The 23206-nt window shown below is 47.8% G+C and overlaps 1 protein-coding gene across 3 annotated transcripts in view; it reads right to left on the bottom strand.

Annotated features, from left to right (window-relative positions):
* Positions 1-9799, bottom strand: part of WDR26 (WD repeat domain 26) — a 569671-nt gene extending 559872 nt beyond the window's left edge. For 2 of the 3 annotated variants that reach the window (XM_069233822.1, XM_069233824.1), the window contains exons 1-3: positions 9357-9799; positions 8191-8290; positions 8043-8099 (exon numbers count right to left, since the gene is read on the bottom strand). In XM_069233822.1, coding sequence (XP_069089923.1) covers positions 8043-8099; positions 8191-8290; positions 9357-9649 — 450 coding nt within the window. In that variant the 5' untranslated portion in view covers positions 9650-9799. Of the gene's footprint in view, positions 1-8000; positions 8100-8190; positions 8291-9356 lie in introns of all 3 variants that reach the window. The other variant, XM_069233823.1, reaches the window with a different exon arrangement.
* Between the last annotated feature and the right edge of the window lie 13407 nt (positions 9800-23206).

The raw sequence follows: 23206 nt of genomic DNA, 5'->3' as shown, positions 1-23206 counted from the left end.
AAAACACCAATCTCCATGCTAACAAAACACAAGCAGCAGTTAGTCAGAAGACATAGCCTGACATTTGATCTCCATCTCTCTAAATATAGAATTTAAAGGCACCTTTTTGTATTGCTTGGACCAACCTGACCCTCCAAAAATAGGCTCTCTATCAACCCACAGCTTGAGAAATGCTGGTCTACACTGTATGTTAACTGTGTATTCAATGGCCAAGACTTTGCATCAAATGAAACTTGTTACGCATTGACACTTTCTATGTTAAGTGATAATTATTTCAAACTCACCAATAATGACTCATTCGTACAAATTAGGCTGTAATCACTGAATAAACAACCACGTGCTTAGATCTGAAGACTGAATTACCAAAATAGTTTGCTGTACATCACACACACACACACACACACACACACACAGTGAAGGCAAGTCCAGAGGACTAGCAGATAACCTTTCCACCGTTTTATAAAGCTGAAACTTGAAGAAAAAAAAAGAAAAAAACCACACACACACGAACTACTACTACTGTCTCTTTTAGTGAAGGATTTGAAACGAAATGGGGGGCATAAAACTACCAGCTTGAATTTCACTAATGATAGCGGGCCGGGTAATACAGCAGACAGTTTACCCGCTTTGAAGGAGAGTGTTAACACGTTTTTAGAACCAGAATACGTTGGGACGGTGATTGCATATTGAAATGGTATGTATATAGCGCTTACAACGCCTGACTTGATACCCTAACAAGCATTTGCAAGCAATGGGTCTAGAGTCAGAGCGATTAGCGTTGTAAATTCATAACTTGACTTTTCTTGCCACAAATTGAAAATGAAAAGTAAAAAACAGTTGATATAAGCAAGTCACTTCAAAGCGCCACTGCTGCCGCGAGCACTAGAGTTATTGGCTCCCTGCGTGAATGTCTGAAAAGGATCGCAGCTGGGATGAAACCGAAGGAAGGGCCATCACACACTGTAACAGGAGGAAGTGTGACGTAGTGTGATGGCCAACAAAAATGCTCACTTAGGGAAATAGCCTGCAATGGAACTTGCCACACAAAGGAGGGACATTTCACAAAATGAACCAATAAAAATGAAGCATTTACAACAAGCACAACAAAAAATAAATAGCAAGAATGGTTGTGGTTAAAAGCCCAGAGAGAGAGATCACAAAAGGCCAAGGTGCTTGTGCCTTGACCCTAAAAATTACAACAACAACCATTTTATGGCAGTCACTGAAATGCTGCAGACAGGACAATGCTGACATGTCTAGGGAAGTGGTTCCCAACCTTTTGACATCTGTGGACCCCCCACTTTATCTTTACTGGAACCCATGGCCCCCCACTGAGTCATTATTGGAACCCAGGGACCCCATACTGGGTCATTACTGAAAGCTAGGGACCTAATCTGACCATAATATTTAATTTTCTAAGCAGTCGGTGACCCCCTGAGGAGGTTTCGCGGACCCCCAGGTGTCCCTGGACCACAGGTTGGGAACCACTAGTCTAGGGTATTCATACAGTATGAGGGTTTCTTACGGTTCAATGATTTCTAATTAGTTAGGACCTAATGCAAATTTTCTACTCCAAGGCGCCTCTTTAAGTAATTTCCAGGTCTGCTCAATGTCATCTCTCTCCGGGAAAGAACATTTGCTTCAAGAGTTAAGGTACTGCCTGTAGGCAGACGGTGGTATTAATTTCCTATTAAACAATATTGAACTATCTCCAGGTAGACACTGAAAAGAAAAAAAAAAAAAAAAAGAAAAAAAAAATATGGAGCAGTGAAATTGGCACGGACTCTAACCTAATCTCACAAATCCTAAAAAGCAGGCAGGTTCCTAACCCACAGCTACTTAAGAGTCAATGGTCCTAAATAATATACAATACCCCATGTAAGAATAACCAGTGACTCTACCGAAAGACTTTTATAGGTCCCAGGTACAATAAAGCATTGATAAAAATGAAATTGGCCTAATATGGTCAAAGTAACTAACACACCCATGCACAAACTAGAGTGCAAAGAAGCTTGTATTTGTGGTGCGTTAGGAGGAAGCATGACCATATAATTCCACTGGTTTGGAATTCTTGCATCTAATTAAAACATTCTTAAATGTACGTTTTAGTCACTGTGTGTACAGATCGTATGTTAAAACGACAGCTGGCGTGCACCCACGTAACTATGGCTAGAAATACACCTTTAGCGTCTCACAAGCCTACCTCCTAGAATTAGGGTTGCCTGTGCTACTGATACAAAAAGGGATCCTCTACCTTTCAGGGAGCTTTAGATGAGCTGGATCAGCTACTCCACACTGATGGGCGAACCCAAGCTTCAGTATGATTTTGGAGTGCAAGTACTACCATCAGAACAAGAGAAACACTACAAGCTCAATGGAGTTCTTTTAGCCTCTTGACTCTGCAGGATCAAAGAAATAAAGTGGTGCAGTGAAACAGTGCTCGTCAGGCACCACAAGTCATCGCTACTTCGTAGCAGTAGATTTCTTAGATGGCCCTCTTATGCTCTCAGGTTGGGAAAGGGGGGGGGGGCACATGTGGTAGCAGCACAGTAAGGCCAGCAAGTCTTAAGTAGTTGCTAGCATGCTTGTTCCTAGCCGGACCAGAGGGACCTACCATCATGCAGCGGGTTCCAAACCGAACCAAAGCCATTGAAAGAAATTGAAGGGAAGCTCCAAGTTACATGCCGAAATTCAGGCAGCGACCAACTGCCAGTGCAAATAATATCCATGTACATTGGCTCTCTTGCCCGGGGTCGGGGGTGCACACACCTCCATGATATACTGAACATAACCAGAAGCATTGACACTTTATAATTAGATAGGACTGTGTTTAGATAGGAAAACATTTTTTAGTTTGCTAATGACTTTGCCACTGGTTGACAAGTTTCCCCATGCAACTTTCATAGGAAAATTAAACACTGCTGCAGCCAAATTGACTGAACAAATTATGCTAAACTGGGTAAAAAGTTAGATTTTGGTCAGCAAGTACGCTTTTTGTGATTTGGTGTAAATCTGTTCAGTAGTTTTAGTGAAATTAAGCCTCAAAATGTATGCATATATCACTCCACGGACGATGGGCAGAGCCAACAGATCCTGAGATAAGATCTGATTGAGTGCCACAACAAGGATACAGCAGTAGCCATTTTAGACTGGGAAGGGGATGCACTCTATCCTCCCTACAAGCCTCAAAGAGGGCCCTGGCAACCCCTTCCTCTGGAGTCAGTACATTTTTTTATTTATTTTTTTTTTAATTGCGTGAGAGGGGCATTTGTGGAGCCAACTTCCAGAAGATTAGCTCCAGGGACCCCATCCCCGGAGTTTGACTGGGGTGTCCCTAAAATGGAGTCTCCTGGGCCATTGAATCCATGACCACAGGAGAGTTTACGACAGTCCCCAAGTCAACTCCAAATTATCTATTGCCCACCACAAACCATCACTCTCCGCTAAAGATGCAAAAAGCAATAATACAGGTAGTGGATCAGACACAATGGTGAGCCCTGACTCCTAATCTCACCAACACTTTGATGCCATGGACAGGACAGCACAACCCACTAACCACTCACTTCCAGGTTACCGTTAACTGAAATTGACTTGTCCAGATCCCAAGTACCACCATACTCTTATGGCATCCTGCTAGACCTAACACTAACCCTCTCATTTAAAGTGTACATGGAACCACTTGCAGTACTAGTGCCCACAAGGCATGGCTCTTACCCAACATTCAATGTCACATAACTAAGCCTCAAAGCATTGTTGCCTTGTGACTTCAACAAGCTAAAACCATGCCATGTAAACATGCTAGTCTGGAATTTGCAGAACCTCAAGTAAAACAAACCAGAGATTCCCCATCAACAGAGTTTCCCATCCGGGTCAGATAGAGCTTGAGAAAAGAAAAAATATAATAATAATAATAATACACACCACACACAGATGCTTCAACATTATTTCTCCCACCATGTGTGTCAAAACTATAGGACTCAACATAGGTGCCAAACTGTTCTGAGGTCACACAAACAGAATTCTCAATTTGTGTGGATCCAGCTCAGCGCACTGCTCAAAATTAAAACATCTTTACCTCCACACATTGTTTGAAAGACCAGGCTTGTTCTAAGGCACATTCACAGAGTGGGAGGTGGAGGAGAGGGTGGAAAACATAGTTAAACAACCCAGCTACTATAGCCCCCTGACTGTCCCCACCCCCGCAGTTAAAACCTATAGTTCACAAAGCAGCTTGGATAAGCCACCACAGAAAATTCTGACATCTACAAGTATTTCCCCATCAACAAATGGAACTATCAGGAAAAGAAAATCACTAATTTCAAAACAAATGTGCAACAGAGTTGCTAGACATGAATGCCAGGTAGTAACCAACTACCTAAATAACCCCACCCTTAGTCACAGTGGACAAGGCTCATCCAGATATGAATTTAAGTAAAAGTCAGGACTAAAGAGTGGACCACTATTATGTTGCAAGAATCCACAGTGTGCGAGCAAGAGTCAATGTGAGCATGCACATATGTAATGCATGTATAATGTGGCATATGTGCAATACCCGAGAGAAAAATATGATTCTCTCCCCCAGTCTCTAATAGTACAGCTGGGGTAAATGTTGAACATGTGTTCCAGATGCAGTGAAGGAATTATATTCCTCAAGGTAACTTCATTAAGAAGGAAATTCAACAGGACATCAATATGACAAACCATGCAGTGCTGAGATTCAAGAAGAGCATGATGCAATCTGGATGGATGTTGTAGCTACAGTGCCAAGGGGACATGTTCAGAAGTCAAAACGTAGTGAACTACTGCTTTCAATTTTTTTCCACTGTACAGTCACTAACTCATTTAAGGATTTCCCTTTCAATGTCCACTAAGGGATATGGACTCAGTACAGCAGTCAACATATCTTTGTAGGCTGACCAACTACTTTCTCCCCCTCTAGTTTTAATTCTACGTTTACAAAGTTCAGAGAAGCAGGAATGTTTGTCGGTTCATGTTTAAAAACTTTCAGTTTTAATTAATATATACTACTAAAGCATGAAGTAGTAGTGCACTGTCATGTACAGTCAGCACATTTTCAACTGAAATGGTCATGCTTTCCCACAGGCGTGCAGTTTTAATGATAAAGCTATATAGTGCACGAACGATAAGAAAAAAAAAAAAAAACAAAAAAAAAAAGAGAAATTTACAAACAAGCAGCTCAATCTATACACTTACTTGCTATCTCACAATGTATCATCTTGCCAAGATAAACAAATATTAATTGGCAATAATTAATATAAAAGGCCCTACAGCACGGGTGAATGGTTTCAGTACTGCGACAGTGACACTGAACTGCATTTATATAATGGCAGTTCCTTACAGATGTTAAGCCCTCCCTTGGATTACTGAAAACATAATCCCCTTTTAGGATGCACGTAAAGTTAGAGAACATATGTAAATAAAGTGTGCTTCACTTCCTAAAAATCTTTTGGGGGGCGGAGGAGAGGGAGAGGTTACTTCCATTTCACCATAAATTATTTTAAAGGTAATGCTTCCAGCCTCAGTTATAAATAGAGAAGGTGAAGAAAGGAAGATGTAGACAAGCCAGACAAGACTCTTGGCCACAAAATGTCGTAATAATTATAATAAAAAAATAAAAACCTACAGCCTGTCACAAACACTCGATATCCTAGTAGCGGCATCACTGAAACTGAACTGCATGGATTGCCACATGCCCAGATCACTATTGTGTCAGCTCAAAACATCCACCCTCTTACAAACGAGACGAACTGATGTACACTTAATTACCATGATTCATTGTTCCGATTTCACAAATTAGAATTTAAATCAAAACCAGTTCCAAAATATATGCACGTTTTGGAGTTAGTGGCGTGGGTTAAACTTTGGGATGGAAAGGTTAACCCTTTGAACAGCTGCTCCCCTACTGTTAAAAGATTGCTACTATGCCTCTTCACAATCTGCAACTCCACTGGACATTCCCTAGCACTTATGGACCCCGCTCTTTGCCCAGAGCGGCCAGAGGGGAGAGAAGTCCAGAGGAAAGGGAATAAAGATGGAAATAACAGTTACCGTTTTGCGAAGCAAAGGCCTAAGCATAGGATAAACAACCAGGAGCAGGAAGAAACGTATGAATTAGTCTCAGCCATTGGCTATCCCTTGGTGCTGTGCCCCATCTTTCGCCTACTATGCCTCTCTAGCCAGAAACCAGACATATACAAAACAGTTTGGGTTTTACTCCAATAGGAAAGTCCAACCCGAATTGTCAGACCTGAACAGACTAAACTCAGTAAGACACAAACAAGCTAGTAAGATAAACCAAAAAAAAAACAGTGTTGTGTAACAGCGACATGAACTTATGTTCGGCACACAGAAAGTGCACAAAGTTATTACATTCAAGCTATACCCTAAATTAAAGTGAAAATACACCATTAATTTGCACATGCAACTATGTCTGCTACAGCGCTGGTCCTTCATGGCTGTCTACCCACTAGGTCGACTACAGGGATAATGCAGCCGAGCACAGGCTCAACCAGCACCTTTTATGTATATATTATGCCACTTAAAATAGCCACTGAAGTTTCATTCCGCGTTCTGGAACTTGTCGGCCCATGCATGCAAGTAGAAAACAGACCATAATGGGCGACTTGACTGGTGGCTTCCACATAAGGCGTTGAGTTTTTGGATCGGTGCCTGTGTTTTTAATCAGCAGTTATACGCTGTTATCGACTACCTGCATGTCCTTATATTTGAAAGAACTGACTGAGCCGAAGAACTTTAGTACCCGACTTCTCTGTGGCAAACAGATACCCTGCAACTTTTATAAGTCCATTTCAAGGATTTGTCTTTGGCGTACGGTTGGTATTTATCAATTACATTCTGCTTGACAAGATACACGCACACCAGGCCTAGGGAAGGGTCTTTTGGCGATTCAGCAATATGGCTTATTAACACGCGAATATGTTAACCAATAACATGTATACTCCGCTTAACTACTGTTATCTGGGTACTCCGAAAGACGATGTGAAAAAAAAAAAAAAAAACACAAGCCCAGCGTTCAGCTATTTCATGGCTTCGGTCTGTATATTTTGCTAACATCTATAAACATTTTTCATTCAAATTATACTATAAACGAGGCACACCAGTTAAAATGTTATATCGCACAATACAAGTTACTGCGTTTTCACAAACATTACACAAAACAAAACAGACGTGAAAAGGGATGAAGCTTCGGAGTGAGGTGCCCTCTATTATTGTTCATTTTGAACGCCGTAAAGATCGCTTTTAACTCTGGCGTGTCTCAAAGCAAACGAGAAATATTAAACACATTGGAAACGCTCAGCCTAGCCAGAAGTTGCAGCAGCCAGACACAGCTCTGATCGACAGGACATCTGCTTGTGCGGCTGCACTTCCTGCTAGCTCATCCCGCCCTCCTCGCCGGCAGGAAGCTGCCCGTTTGACAACAAATGAATCAGCTTGCAGGAGAGCAGCCATCAGCTGATCAGGCATTGTTTACACCCAGGCCGGGCGGTCCCTCCAGGCAGCGAGCGGTGCTGACTGACAGCCGCCCACACCACTGAGGCTTCCCTGTCAAACTTCGGGAACTGGGGCACCGTACGTCCACAAACTAAGCACAAAGACCACTGCACACAACAACACGCATACAAAGGACGCTTTACACAACCACTCTTTCCAACCCTTTTGGAAACAAAGTAGTCATTGTTAACACACAGCAAGCTGTGACACGACCGTGAACATTCAGTTGTGCAAGGGGATCTGCACTGTCGGATCCCATTCCACAAAATACGTGCCCCTCCAGAGATAGACCGTATTAACCATGTTCACTTCAAACAGTTTTATTTCTTGAATCGCAGTTGTATTCACTCAATGTGTACAGAAAAAATATTGTTAAACAGTCGAATGTACAGCAATCAATATTTACTTAATGCATGCCAGAAAAAGAAAAACGCTAATTAGTTTTAGAAGCATGGCAAATTGCACACCTTTTTAATGAATATTTGAGACGTTTCTACTGGGCCTCTTACCACAATTGCATGAGGTGAATGCACTAGGGATTTAAGTTCGTTTAGGTCGTTTTCTGCCTATAAAGAAAAAAGAAAATAAAGACCAGAATAAACTAGAGTATTAAAATACAGGCCCACTAACCCCCCCGAATCTGCGGTCTACTGTTACCTTATCCCATTCTCCTTCCATGACATGATTGCGGAATTTGGTGGCAGAAGGATGTTCCAAACGACATCCCGACTCTTGCATGAGAAGATCAACGGTCTGGCTGCAGAGGGAAAGAGAGGGATGCCATGTTAACCCGATGAAGTTCACAGCCCTCGGTTTCAATGCTTCGTTATTTTCAATAGCACACCACAGGCCATGAAGATTTCCCTCTGCCTAAGACCGCTAGACATTTGAAGCGCAAAGGCGATAGTAAACACACTGCGTCTCCCATGTAAATCCAGCAAATAGAAGACGCAGTGCCACACTATAACAAAGCAGCGCCAGTGTAGTTTTAATCGTAAACAGAAATAAGCAGCCCTCTGACTGGATTCAGCACTGTCTTTCATGCAAGGAGAGGCAGCCAGCAGACCCTCGTTCCACGAAGAGTGTATGTAGTTTGGTAGAGGTTGGGGGCTTGAAGCTATGCGTTTAGGCTGCCAGAGAACGATGCAGAGACACATTGTGACGCGAACATAAACAACAACGGGGTCATAGGGGAGTGGGGGACACTCTATAACCCACACAGGGCCACAGTTTAGTTTAAACAACAAAACAATCGCCTGGGACAGATCAGGACAAATTGAAAGAACGGCCTCTCCCTTTTAAACATCCAGATCTACTAAGATAGGAGGGGCGGCCTTCTCTCTCAGGACGTAAACAAGAGCCTGTGTGATCTGGTGGATGACACTCCTTGTCCTAAATGCCACTTAGGACACGGTGACATGAGGCCGACACTGAACAAGTACAGCGACGGTTACGTTAAGGGGTGGGGAGCCAACTCCCCGAAACTTGCCTTTCTGGGCTAGGGCACTCAGTGATTCGGCCATTCCATACCCCTCATTTCTCCCTCTTACGCCCCAGGAGGAATGGCACCTGTCACCAAGGCGATTAAACTGCCAGGAGAATAAACCATCACTGCCTACAACCAGCTGTTCAAATAATCCGATCTCTCTTGGGAGTCTCAAGACGGACACCTCCCCAGCCAGCTACACCTGGAGCATTCATGGCTCCTTTCATCTCCCTCCTCCACACTACCACTAAGGAGTCTGCTCGGTGACAACCTGCTCAGTACAGCGGGAGGATTCGGCCTGCCCTCCCTCCGAACGACCCTCAGCCTGGGCACTCACTTGAGCCCCAGCCCGTTGAGGTGCTGCCCGATGAGGCGGATGACATCCTCGTCGGACTGAGACAGGCGCTTCTTCTTCTTGAGGGCAGCCCCCAGATCGGGGGCGGCGGTGGAGGCGCTTCCCGAGGAAGAAGCTGTCGGGGTGACTCCGTTGTTGTTGAGGTTCAGGTTGTTGCTGTTGTTGAGGCTCAGCAGCCCGTTGGCGTGCGCAGGCTCCGGAGGAGTCTCGCCGTTCTGGGTCCCCGGCTCCTGCGTCCCCTGTCCCCCCGGCACCTGGGCCCCGTTGGCCTGCATGGCGGCGGCGCTCTGCGGGCTGAGGCTGCGGGGGCCGCCGCGGGAGGGGGGGAGCGGGCCGGGGCCGGCTGCCTGGGCGGCTGGGCCTGCTGCTGCTGCCGAAGCCCCGGGCTCTCCTGCGCCCTCCGCCGCCGAGGCTCGCAGCTTCTTGCGCGGGGGCGGGGAGGCACCGCCGGTGTCCGAGTCCGATGAGGAGGAGGAGGAAGCCGAGGCCAGAGTTTCCTCGCCGAGAGCGGCCGTGGTGGGAGGCGGCGGGGCTGGGAGGGGAAAGGGGTGGGGGCGCGGGGTGTGCAGGGGAGGGGGCGCCCCGGGGCCGCGGTGGATCCGGTGCGGGGGGATCAGCTGCCACTGACTCCGCTGCCCGTACTCTACTGTGAGTCGGTTCTGCTCAGCTGCAGCCCTAATGGAGTCCAGACGGCGACGTCACCGGAAATTCCTGCACTGTCTTGCGCTCACTTCCGGTGGCAGGTAGTGCTACAGTAGGCGCTATGTAAACAGACCGATGTCAGAGGACCTGTGAGCCGTCAACCGGCCAGTCACTGTCACGCGCTGTCACCCTCCCCGTCACTTTTGACCTCTCGTCTCAGTGACGCTAGGGTCCCTCTTCTGCGAGGCAAAAAACAATTATGATTTTTTTTTTTTTAAAGAAAAACTCATTTTGAAAGCCAGATCTGAAATTTCACTTCACCGTGAGGAACAAAATGCCAACAACAATATCCAGAGCTGCAAGTGGTGAAAACGGTTAGGACTGTCCCTTGATTAGCAAGACTCAGGGAAACCTCTCTCTTGGAAGAGGGCTCCTGCTAACGTTTCACTCTTACGTTTTTCATAACTATATTATTTTCTTGATATCCTCACTGCTTTGAATGGACATACAAGTGCAGGTAACTCAATCTTTAGACAACCTGTTTCCTCATCGCAAGTGCAGCAGTGCTAAGAAGTGCAGGTACTCACCCTTTCAGATTAGAGAAGTACGGGTACTCAGTACCAATAGTAACTGCCATTTCAAGCGCGAGCTATACTTTTTCAGGTTTGTCTTTCAGTCCAACCCATTTAAATACGAAGATCAAGTTGGACCATCGCTTTGATGTTGAACAGCCCTAATTAAAACATTCGTAACTATCTTACCCACATCATCTCTTGCGATATTGGTTCCACTTTACTCCAGTATTTCCAACTCCATTCTAACCACTTTCCTCTGAACATCTCTACCTGCTCCTACCATTCTTTGTAACACCACCTCTGCCCCAACGAAGCAGTCTCACACACACACACACATATAACCCCCTCTAACCTTTCTCCTCTGTGCTCACATATTACCTAACCTCTGTCTTCATCACTTTTTCATTGCTACTGCCTATGGCTCCTTCCTTGCTTCTTCATGGACGTCGATTCACCACACACGTGACATCACAAGAAGTGACATCATATGACCTCCAATTCCAATCTTTATGAAATGTGAGGTAATATATTCTTTGACTCTGTTGACATCGCACAGACTAGTATCATTGATGTAAAGAATATCAGGTTAAGTGCACGATTAATAAAGTAACAACAATTTCGAACAAGGTGGACAATGATAAGATGAATACAGGTTTTGACAGGTTTAGCTTTAGAAAGTCTTGGTCCTCCAGTATCTCATAGTTGGAAGCACCACTGGAATGCATGCAGGGGAATTATGGGCTACCTTTTTGCTACCGGACATCTGAAAAATAATTTGGGTGTAAGCAGCATTAAGAACAGTTTCTGCCACAAGAGAAGATAAATTAATTGCAAATACTTGCAAGTGGGCAGGTGTAATGATTTAATAAAAATAATGAGGAGATATCAGATCCCTGGTGAATGCCATAACACCACAAGTTCAATTAATTTCTAAGGAGCTGGGGGGTGGGTTGATAATGATTATCCAAGAACGAAGCTACACAGGCAAAAGCACCTCTGTGAAATGCTTTAAAAAATGGGACGGCCAACTGTCAAATGTTGTTGAAAGGTCAAAAAGAATCTGCATACTGACCCAGTCAACTTTCAAACATTCACTCACATCACCTAGAATTGATGGAAGTCCTAATTTCGTGTCATGGCCTTGGTGAAAGTCTGCCTGCCTAGGATGAGGAGGCACGCTCGATTTGAGAAGAATCTGCTCTCCTAAGTTTTAATCAGAAATAGAATGCTAGTTAGAACGAGTAAGGAGGAGGAGTAAGAAGGAGTAAGAAATTGGGTTACTGGTTGAGAGGGGCTGAAACCCTACTCAAGGAGGAACCACAATCCTTGCCAGGGTGAAAGCATGAGCTGACCCTAAATTAACCTGTGCTCAACCTTCTGGCAGCTTGGCACAGAGGAGTCAGGCTTAACTTGGAGGGAATGTGTAGAGTATTTGTGCAACACTTCAAACAGTAATAAAGTGAAAACACACACAAGAAGACTTCTACACCAGGTTAGAAAAATAGAGTACATTTTAATAAATAAAACATGACCAAAACAACAAAAATCTCTAGACCCGAGATATGTAATTCTAAAGATTTCAGTGAAAATAGTGCCAAAAAAACAGAAAGCGCCAACTGTAGTTTTCTGGTTGTGCTGGACTGTAGCAAAGTCATATGTTCAGGCCAGCCACGATGGGACATTGTCCATTTACAGGGACCTACTTAGGCCCACTGAACAAGAGTACCTTAAATACTGGTTGCAGAGCGTTGCCAGATCTCACGTTGAGGGTGCATTGTGCAGCCAAGACAATGCAAAGCCCAGGTCAGAGATGTGTTGCACATTGTCAGTTCTGGGGAGCTGTGTTAGCGCGTCAGACCTTAATAAGTAAACTTACAAGGAGACGCGAATAGGCAGATGGAACTTTTGACTGAGCTTCGAGTAGTTCCCACCATGTAAACCCGTACCAATACAAATCAATAGCAATAATAATCAGACATCAATAATCAATAAGAGTCAGTAATTTACACACACCAGGACCTCGCAGCCATGAATAACCACACCTTTATTTAAAAGTTAAAATGTTTATTTCCCTATATTAACAATGCTAATGTCACGTAACTTAGGGGCCAGATGTAGCAAGTTCCGATTTTGCGAATCGGATGCAGAACGGTGTCTCAGACACCGTCTGCGATTCGCTATGGGGTCGCAAAGACCCACGTCATTAATATTAATGAGGTGGGTCGCATTTTGCGACCCCATAGCGAGTCCCTGCACTCACAGGGATGGTGGCCTGCTGAAGACAGCAGACCTCCATGTCTGTGACTGCTTTTTAAATAAAGCAGTTTTTTAAATTTATTTTGCAGCCCGTTTTCCTTAAAGGAAAACGAGTTGCAAAATAAAAAAAATAACGAAACCATTTGGTTACGTGCCTGCTCTGAAAAAACATTTTGGGCAACATTCACAAAGGGGAAGGGGTCCCATGGGGACCGCTTTCCTTTTGTGAATGGTTTACCACCAGTGTGGCATTCGCGGTCACAAAGCAATTTAGCATCGCGATGTGAGTCGCAAATAGGAAGGGGACACCCCTTCCTATGTGCGAGTCGCATTCACAATTTGCGAGTCAGTACCAACTCGCAAATTGTGAATGAGCATCGCGATGAGCATTTTGCATGGCGCAAACTGCGATTTTCGCAGTTTGCACCATGCAAAATGCTTCCTACATCTGGCCCTTAGTCTCAATATCAAATGATGAACATACAGAAACAACACTGGCTGACCAAAGCGGAGAAAGAATCGCAATATAATCAAGGCTTGAGCTACTACACATTCTAAGGTTACAGCACAAATTAATAGCAAGATTAATTGCATAAACGATATGACATACATTTAGATTCAGCAAAGAAAAGACATCAACTGTTATTTCAAGTAGCAAGCATAATCCGGGAGAACTCTAACTAACATCAGATTAGAATAGTATGTTTGTACTTAATGCAAACAATTCAGTCAACACAAATTTGGAAAAACATCTAACTATGGCTCTATCAAAATTAGTGGTTGGCACCTAGAAGCAAAAACAAATAGACATAACAAGGCGTATCATTGTCTTAATACCTGTCCTCAGTATGGTTCAGCAAGCTGTGACAGTCTTCGTCAATAGGACATCAGTTCGATCAGCAAGGCATCAGGATTCAGCATCAGAGTTCAGGAAAAAGCAAAGTCTCTTTAAGCAATAAAGTTAAGCACATCTCTTCTTGGGAAAAATGGACCACAATTGTGATCTCCTCTCAGTGCAGTCCAGCTAAGTTAGGTTTCCTAAAACTATTCCCTGTGTCCCTACTGGTTCAAGAATCGCATGTTCAGGGGGCGTGGTCTGGCCACGGAGCGCAATGGCCGCCTAGACGGAGAGCTCAGCGAGGCAGCCGGGCCGAGGACGGGGACGGGGGCATCGCGGGGGCACGGAGCCTCTCTCCGGGGGCACAGAGGAGCCTGGAGATCACTCCGGTAGCGAGGACGCCCCCAACGTGCGCCGCGGACCCGAGACTTGGGGGCGATCGGCAGTGTGAGGGTGCGGCCTGCGGAGGAGCCCAGAGCTGCGGCCTCTTCTGATTTTGGAGACCGGCGCTCTTGAGGACGGCGGCCCAGGGCCAGAGCGGACGCTCCTGGGCACCTAACTTTCGTCCATGCCGTGAGACATGCTGCTTTCCCCCCACCACCGCGGCGAATAGGATGCCTAGCTCTTTATTTTTATTTTTACTGAAGTGCAGCCTGTTGTGGGGGCCCGGTGCCTCGGCCCCTCGCGGCCTGCCCCATACGCAAGGTTTGCCCGCCGCTCTTCTGCTCCTCTACACTTCTGCATCCTGGCTTCACAGGAGGAACGCCGGACATCTTGGGGGGCCCCGTGTTGTTCTGGGGGGCCTGCAAGACCTTGTCCACCTCCCTCCCTTTTTTTGGGGGGGAGTTCATCTGCTCTCTCCCTGCCTGTCTGCTCCCCCCCATCCTGCTGCCAGGGAGGCAAGCCGTGGTTCATAGGGGGGCCGCGCAGGAGGACGGACGGACAGGCCGGTCATCTCGTAGTGCCAGGCACACTGCCACGCCAGATGCCCATGGAAACCCTGGAGAAGCCCTAGAGGGGGACGGGCGCAGTGCCGGGAGCCGTGAGATGAAGCTTACCATTGCGGTTTGAGTAGCACTCTCGCCTGGCCGCCTTCTGGCATCTTTTTTCGCCCAGCTAACTTGGACAGAGTCAAGTGGTCCCGCTACAGCGACGGAGGGGCTACGCGTGATCTGGAACTCACAGTCGCCCCCCTTTGGAAGCCTACTGGGATCATTGGAGATCTGCCATCAAGTGACTGAGGTGAGGACTAAAACTCGTGCCCCTTGCCTCACCCCCCGGCCCTCCCTCCTTTCATCGTTGCGAGGGCCAGGTGTGGAGGGACGCAGGACCCTATAGGAGACGACCCGCAACACGATACGACGCTTATGGAACCGGTGCGCCCTGCTTAGCAGTGCGCCCTTGCCCCTGCCAGCTGAAGTTTGAGGCTTCCGCCCTGCCGTCACATTGATATTGCAACGGACAGACGCCTTTTCTCCCCGGGCTAAGATCCTTTTCTTTTCCTGGAGCACGAATTGCACCGTGGCCCCCATTGGGACTGAAATGCACATTGACCACATGGCTGTGGGACCCGGGGCCCTCCAACCTCCTCCCCTTCCTTCCACCCAACTGCCCGACCACGCAGAGTGCGACCAATTACAGCTTTGAGCAAGGACCCTACCCCCCCTGCAACATCGATATCAGGCTCTGCAATGAGGCCGGAGATGCCAGGTGGCCGGTCGTCCCACAAGAACTCGGGCAAGCCGGCGAGACAGTTGCTCTTTTCTGAGGCCTTACTCCAGACGAAGGGCCCTCTTCCCACGCCAGTGATGCAACCACCGGCCACACACCACAACATGACGGACCCAACCCAGGAATCCACCATGGATCGTATCTTCCAGGAAATTTTGGCTGTTGGCCGCAGATTGGAGGGGATGGATAGTGCAAAGGTCTCATTGACCGCGGAAACGAAATCCATCCGTACGGAAATTGCAAGCTTTCAGACCCGTGTTCTGGGATTGGAACAGCGAATGTCAACAGTGGAGGCCCGTGCCTCTTCCTTCCAGGATAGGGACCAGGAACTCCTCTTCCTCCGCAGAAAGCTGACAGACCTGGAGGACAGGAGCCGGAGGGACAACGTCCGCTTCCTAGGTTTTCCTGAAAATATTGAGGGCGAAGATCTTCATGGATTCCTACAGGATGCGTTGCCTAGGATAACTGGTAATGCCTTTGATCCACCTTTGGAGTTCCAACGAGCTCACAGACTGGGCCCCAGGAGAACAGGCGCGGACGCCCACCCCGACCGATCATAGCCTGCCTTCTTTGCCACAGACAAGCCCGCCAACTTATACAGAAAGCGCGCACACAGGGTCCCTGCCAGCTGGATGGGCACACGATCCGTATACTGGCGGACTTCTCCAAGGAAACCAGTGAACGCTGAAGGGCCTTTCTGGCCCTCTGCCCTCGGCTCCGCCAGATAGAGGTGAAATATGGTCTGTTCGACCCAGCGCGGATGTGGATAACAATAAATGGCACATCCAAAGACTTCTACAACGCGGACGACCTACGTTCCTTCTTAGATGGCCTCTCGCTTATGGACTCTTCCTCCACGCCTCCACACCGCAATACAACGGTTGTGCACCAGAATACTGCCTCTCCCGACCCTGCCCCAGGAGCGCCAGGGTCTGCCCACCTCCCTCCCCTCTGCCACCCCAGGGGACGGGACTTGGAGGGACTCCTTAACAGCCACGATGACAGATGGCAGGTACTGCATGCAGTGGCGTTTCACACGCAGACGTCGGACAGAGACAAATCCCGCTCCCCCTTGAAGCCCTCTACAGAGCCCACTTGACCTCGGCACACGCTATTGGGCTGTAGGAATCGGGCACCTGGTGATCACGGCCTCCTTTTGTCCTGGGGACGGTGGACCCTTCCTTGACCCACCGGATGGCTGAGTACAGTTTTCTTATTACTGCATTATGTTGAGTGCTTTGTTCTTCCTTTGTTATCGTTGCCAAGCAGAGTTTTCTTATAGCCACTGTGCGGGAGCCAAGTGGATTTCTGAGGACTGCCCAGCCCCCGCTGAGACTTTAACTATGTGGGACAATACATGCTCCTCAGGCCTAGTGGCCGCGCGATTGCCCTAATGTTATAACTGTTAATGCAATGTCGACTGTTTGATTGTTTGATTGTCTGATTGTTCATCATTGCTGCATTCCCTCTGAGGCTCACGTGTTGCTATTCGCATCCTCTCCCCCTCCTCTCTATCTGCACTTTGCATCGCCCCCCTTTGCCCCTGCGAAGTTAGCACCAATGGACGAAGGTGGCCCGCACTGCACTCCCCGTCCCTGGCCTTGGCTCTGCCGGCATTGCCTGGAGGTGGGACGAGGAAGGTCCGGGTATAGACCTGCAGAATAAAGTTTAGGTTCTCTGGGGCCTTAGTTGGCTCCATTTTTCCTTTTTTGTTCTTTCTTTCTCTTTTTTTTTCTTTTCTTACTCTTCCTACTCTCTTTTCTTCTTTCTTCTTCTCCTTTTTCTTCTTCTTCTTCTTTTCTTTTTCTTCCTCTTCCTATTTTTTTTCTTGCCTTTCCTCCTTCCTTTCTTTTTTCTCCTGACTCTCCTCTCCTTTGGTCTTTCCTCTTCCCTCCTCTTTTTGCTCTCTATTGCTCTCCCTACTCTGACTGGGACCTACCCTGTTGCATCTGTCTCTCTACCTACCCCTGCCTTGCTTTCCCCCCCACACCCTCCTCCCCTTTCCTTGCTTCTTCTCTTCCTCCCTCCCTTCCTTTCTCCCTCCTCTCCGCCCCCCCACAGTTCATACTTTACCCTCTAGCCCTCCTCCTCTCCTTCCCCCCTTCTTTCCCCTCCTCCTGGTGTCTTTCCTATCTCGCCCTTTCCCTCTCCTATCTCTCTTCCCATCATTTTCCCCCACTCATAATTTTCTCTGCCTTATATATTATATTATATATTATTCAGTGACTTGCACCCCTTGCCCCCCTCCCCTATTTCTCTATCCCACCTCTCCGCATCTTCTGCCCTCGCCTCTCTTTCTAGCTCTTTCTCATGACTGGACGTCCGTATGCCCCGCCCGCCCCGTTGCGGGTTGTCTCTTGGAACGTCAACGGCCTCACCCATTTCATTAAACGGCAGAAAATACTCTCGTACCTCAACACTAAGCGGGTGGATATAGCTCTCCTTCAGGAAACCCACTTGACCAAGCTCGAATCTGATAAGCTACGGAGGGACTGGGTGGGGACTGCGCTGTCCAGCTGTAGCACCCCTCCGTCAGACGATCAGGGTGTTGCTTTGCAGAAATGCGGGGTTACGATATTGCTGCGGAAGACCCTACCCTTTACAGTTACTAAATCATGGGCCGACCCAGAGGGGTGGTATATATTCTCCAAACTAAAGCTGGGGGGTGCCTCGCTTTGTGTGGGATCCGTTTATGCCCCAATAGGCCCCAAAAGACAGTTCTTCCTTCGCATTAACCGCCTCCTGACGGAGATAGGAGCTTCCCGGTATATTATCGGCAGCGATTGGAATCTTGCTCGGGATGCCATACTAGACAGGACTGGGCCTCTGAACACCGTCAACAACGGAGACAGAGCCCTTCAGTCTGACATAATGTGTGACAACGGCCTGGTGAACTTCTGGAGACTAATACATCCGGGGGATAGGGAATATACTTTCTTATCACCAGTCCATGGTACCAAATCCCGACTGGATTACTTTCTCATCTCCCACAACCTTGTAGCACATGCGCATGACTCTCATAAGCTGAGTAGGTGCTTGTCGGACCATTCCTCAATTATTTTCATCATACAGATGGGCATTGTGTCCCCCGGTTGTAAGCCATACGATTTGCTGTCCACCGCTACCGAACTCCTCAGGGGAAGGCACAGCTAAGGACACACACATCCACATACGTCCGGGATAACCTTGGGTCAGTGGCGTCCAAAAGGATCACATGGGCTGCGGCTAAAGCAACAATACGGGGTTCGATGATGCATGATGCTGCAGTGGCAAACAAGGAGAGAGCAGCACGACAGACGACCTTAGAAGCTGACGTCGAATGTCTAACTCAGCGCTACACAGCTCACCCCTCTCTCTCCACCCGCAGGGAGTTAGAGAGAGCCCGCATGGCTTTGAATGAACTCTTTACTTCTCAGGCTGAATATGCGTTGCAGCGCCTGCAGGGACAGCACTACGAGCAGGGGGAGAAGGCTGGCCGTTTACTGGCTGCTCAACTTCGACAGAGAGCAGCGACCCTAGCTATACCGGCCATCAAGGCTCAATCAGGGGAGATTCTCACGCACCCGCAGGATATAGTGGGCGAATTTACGGCTTTCTACCGTCGCCTTTATACCTCGGAGTCACAGTCCTCTCCTGCCCAGATAGAGGCTTTCCTCAACACTGTCACCTTGCCCTCACTCTCCGATGAGGGGCGGGAGCTGCTGGGGGGGGACATCACCCGTCAGGAAATTCTGCAGGTCATCTCCGGTCTCCCATATCACAAGTCACCTGGAGAAGATGGATTCCCAGTAGAATTCTACAAGTGGGCGGGGGAGGAAATGCTTGATGTTTTGCACGGGGCGCTGGATGAGGCTTGTCAGACTGGCTCGCTGGGTGCGATCTCTAATGCCGCCGTAATCGCTGTTATACCGAAGCCGGGCCGAGATCCTCTGCTTTTTGGCAGTTACCGACCCATATCTCTCTTGAACGGCGATATCAAGCTATTAGCCAGTGTTTTAGTGAACCGTCTCCGCAAGGTCATACCGTCTCTTATACACCAGTCGCAGGTCGGCTTTGTGCCTTGACGCAACTCACGGAACCACCTTCGTACCCTATGCCACGCCCTCCGGGGAGCTCGGGCCTCCCTGAGGCCACCCTGGCCCTATCCCTTGATGCCGAAAAAGCATTTGATCGCATAGAATGGCCATACCTCTTAGCAACGCTAACCAAATTCGGCCTGGGAGACCAATTTATTTCCAAAGTACGATTGCTATACGATCACCCGATGGCGCGGGTAAACTGTGGGGGCTTCCTTTCGGATCCTTTTCCTATCTGCAGGGGAACAAGGCAGGGCTGGCCTCTTTCCCCTCTCCTGTTTTTGCTGGCGCTGGAGCCGCTGGCGTCCGCAATCCACGCATCCCCTGAAATAACGGGCATCCCCTTTCCGGGTGGTGTCACTTCTAAACTTTACTTATACGCTGTCGATATCCTACTCACCCTGACTGCTCACTGCCTGCCCTTATGGAGATTACAGATGGCTTTGCCCCCCTCTCTGGATACTGGGTGAATTGGGACAAGAGCGAGGCTCTCCCTCTGTCACGAGGGATGACAAAATCAGTGATCCTGTACTTCCCATTCCGTTGGACCCCGAAGCGCCTTAAATATCTGGGGGTCCTTCTTAACCGTGGCCTGGAACGAATGACGGCTGACAATCTGGATCCTCTCATCGCATGTATGAGGCTCGACTTTGACAAATGGGCCCAACCAGGCCTCTCCATGTGGGGCAGACTGCAGGCGGTGCGAATGGTCACGGTACCACGCTTCACATATGTACTAGGACTTCTCCCCCTCCAGATACCCCTCTCCACGCTGCGGTTGGTTGACGCTGAAATCAGGGCCTTTGTGTGGGGATCTACGCGCCCCCGTCTGGCATCTGCCAAGCTAGTAGCACGCAGGTCGCACGGAGGAATGGGACTCCCCTCGGTGGAACTTTAAGCTCTAGCCCTCCATTTGTCGCCGCTGACTGCCACACTGTCTAGCCCTGCAGAGTCGCCACAGTGGGTATCGGTGGAGAGAGAGTTGCTCTCCCACAGAGGAGGCCTTACTGGGCTTTACCGCACGACCTCCGTCCCCCCTGGCGATCCGAACCCAATTCTGAAGGTGACGGGCGTGGCCTGGCAGAGGGCCCACCGACATCTGGGGGTCCACCCCTTTCCACACGCCCAGCCTCCCCTGTGGCACAACGACAGTATACGCATAGGGGGACTAGCCCTCAATTGGCCAAAATGGCGGGAAGCCGGTATAACCCTCCTAGACCAAGTGATGGAAAACGATAGGCTCAAGCCTTTCTCCAGTCTGAGGGAGGAATTCCGTCTCCATTCTACACAGAAGTGGAAGCACTTACAACTTCAGCATTGTATGCGTCAAAACCCTGATATTGTATGTCGGGGACTACAACCCCCACCTATAATAGCTTACCTGGTGACATGGGGGATACATATGGGTGTTATGGCGGGCCTGTATGAAGTCCTTATTAGTCATCTATTGTCCCGACCGGTCCTGGATAAGCTGCGCCTGCAGTGGCAAACCCGCCTTCGGAAGACCTTTGACGAGGAGGACTGGGCAGACACGGTGGAAGCGTTAGGTAGAGGAACACGCGAGGCTCGCTTAAAGTTCTGCCTCTTTAAGGTCTTCCACGATTGGTATTGGAACCCGGTGAAACTACATACGGCTGGCCTTCTTCCGCATGCGACCTGTTGGCGCTGCATAGACCCGCGCTGTGATCTACTTCACGTACTCAGTAGTTGTGGAGGGCGTTGGAGCACGTTCTGGCGGATTCCATGCTGCTCCCAACCCCCCTACCCACTTAATTGCTCATGTTGCATGACACGGCCTCCCTTCCGGGTCTTTCACGACCGCAAAAAAGACTTTTACACACAGCCTTGTCAACTGCGAAAATATGCATTTTACTACACTGGAGATCTGCGACCCCCCCTACGCCCGAGGAATGGATTGTGGCTATGACCAACATAGCCAAACATGAGAGAGTCATTTATAACCTCCAGGACCAGGCTGCTATTTTTGCTCAGGTATGGGCCCCATTCCTTACTGACGTCTAGTCTAGTCTACTCTCTTGCCCCCTCTACTACTCCCCAGCTCAACCTATGTACCCCCTATATCTTTCTTTCTCCCTCTTTTCTTTTCTCTCTTTCTTTCCTTTCTTCTCTTCCCCCTCCCCTTTTCCCACCCCCTTCCCTTCTCACCTCCCTTTTCTCTCTTTATGCCCCCTCCTCCTTTTTGTTCTCCTAGCTCTGTGTTCACTGCACTTGACCGCTCTCAACCCTCCCACCATTCCCCACCCCTCCCCCACCCTCCCCACCCCTACCCCTCTTCCCCCCACCCAATTCTTTCTATTTCGATGTCCCCCACTCTTCTTCCTTCTCTCCAGCCCCCCTCTTCTTTCCTCTCTAAGCATCTCCCAACTAATCCCAACTAATCCTGCGAGGCCTGGGACTTCCCGCCTTCCTACCACTTTTACCTTTTACCCTTCTAATCCTTACTTTCGAACTGCCCAACTTTCATGGAATGACTTCCCCTGTCCCCATACACACCCTGCCCGATAGTCTTTGCTGCAGAGATGGACCCTGCTTGCGACAAACACCTGCTTATCTGCTCACGTCACTTGCAAAGGGGGAAGGAGATGATGTACTGAGACATAGGAAAAATGCGCGACGGATACTCTTCCGAACACTGTCTACATTTGACAACATATTCCCCTCCCTCCCTACCCCCTCCTTTCCTCCACCTCCACCCCCCCTTTCCCCTTTTCCCTTTTGTCCGCAGGTTTCTGAAGGGCATACATCCCTAGTCCACCTCCCTACCCTTCTGTTTCCTCCACCCCTTTTTTCTTGGTATTGGTCGATCCGTTCCCTGTCACTGGTTGCCCCAGTCTTCTTATTAGTATTATTATTATTATTATTATTATTGTCTATTATAATGATCTCCTCTTGACCTTTTTCCGTTGTCTATCCCTGATTCATGGTTCCATAGACGTTGATATGTATGCCATGTACTCATTGTTCTGCCTCAGGCATCATTTTTGCGTTTCTTTTTTTTTTCTTTCCTTTTTCAACATTTTGTGTGCGAAGTGAAGCACACTTGTCTTACGCATATGACTTATTTACTTGCCCAGAGTGGCTGTGTTATACTGTGTTATACTGTACCTTATAGTGTATGTTACCTGCTGATATACGTAATAAAAAATTACAACACAAAAAAAAGAATCGCATGTTCGCATTTAGTCCAATGAAAATAAACCCCCAAATCTTCAAGTCTCATTAGTACATGATTCACATGTCAATGATTGGTTTCTCTGCTCCTGTTCCCATAATTTGGCTTGTCCGGTATCAATATTGTTGCAGCTTATACTTCAGTCAATGCATCCATTGTCTTCTCCTGGGAAGGTCAGTCTTACACACATTACATTAAACCTTGTTTCACTAGCAAGTACTTCATCTTCTAGCAAGCAGTTCTCATGAGAAAGACTTTTAGCTACGAGCACTTGGTCAGCACAGTGGAAAATCACAATTTAATTCTCTAAGCATCCATTTTATAAGTCAATTAGGAAATGCAGCTTGACATGATGCCGTGCAACTAGTCCAAGACCTCGCTAAGTTAAGGCCTACGATTAATAAAGCTTATACATAATACATAACTCTTAATATGACATATTACTATGCTAATCAAACATAAGCTCATTATTTCACATTAATAAGCTATTGATAAGTACACTTTGTGAACATTGATGGCCA

Source organism: Pleurodeles waltl, chromosome 5 (assembly GCF_031143425.1).
Source record: "Pleurodeles waltl isolate 20211129_DDA chromosome 5, aPleWal1.hap1.20221129, whole genome shotgun sequence".
Taxonomy (NCBI): Eukaryota; Metazoa; Chordata; class Amphibia; order Caudata; family Salamandridae; genus Pleurodeles; species Pleurodeles waltl.
Note: the sequence above shows the minus strand (reverse complement) of the source record. Positions and strands in the feature narration are given on the sequence as shown.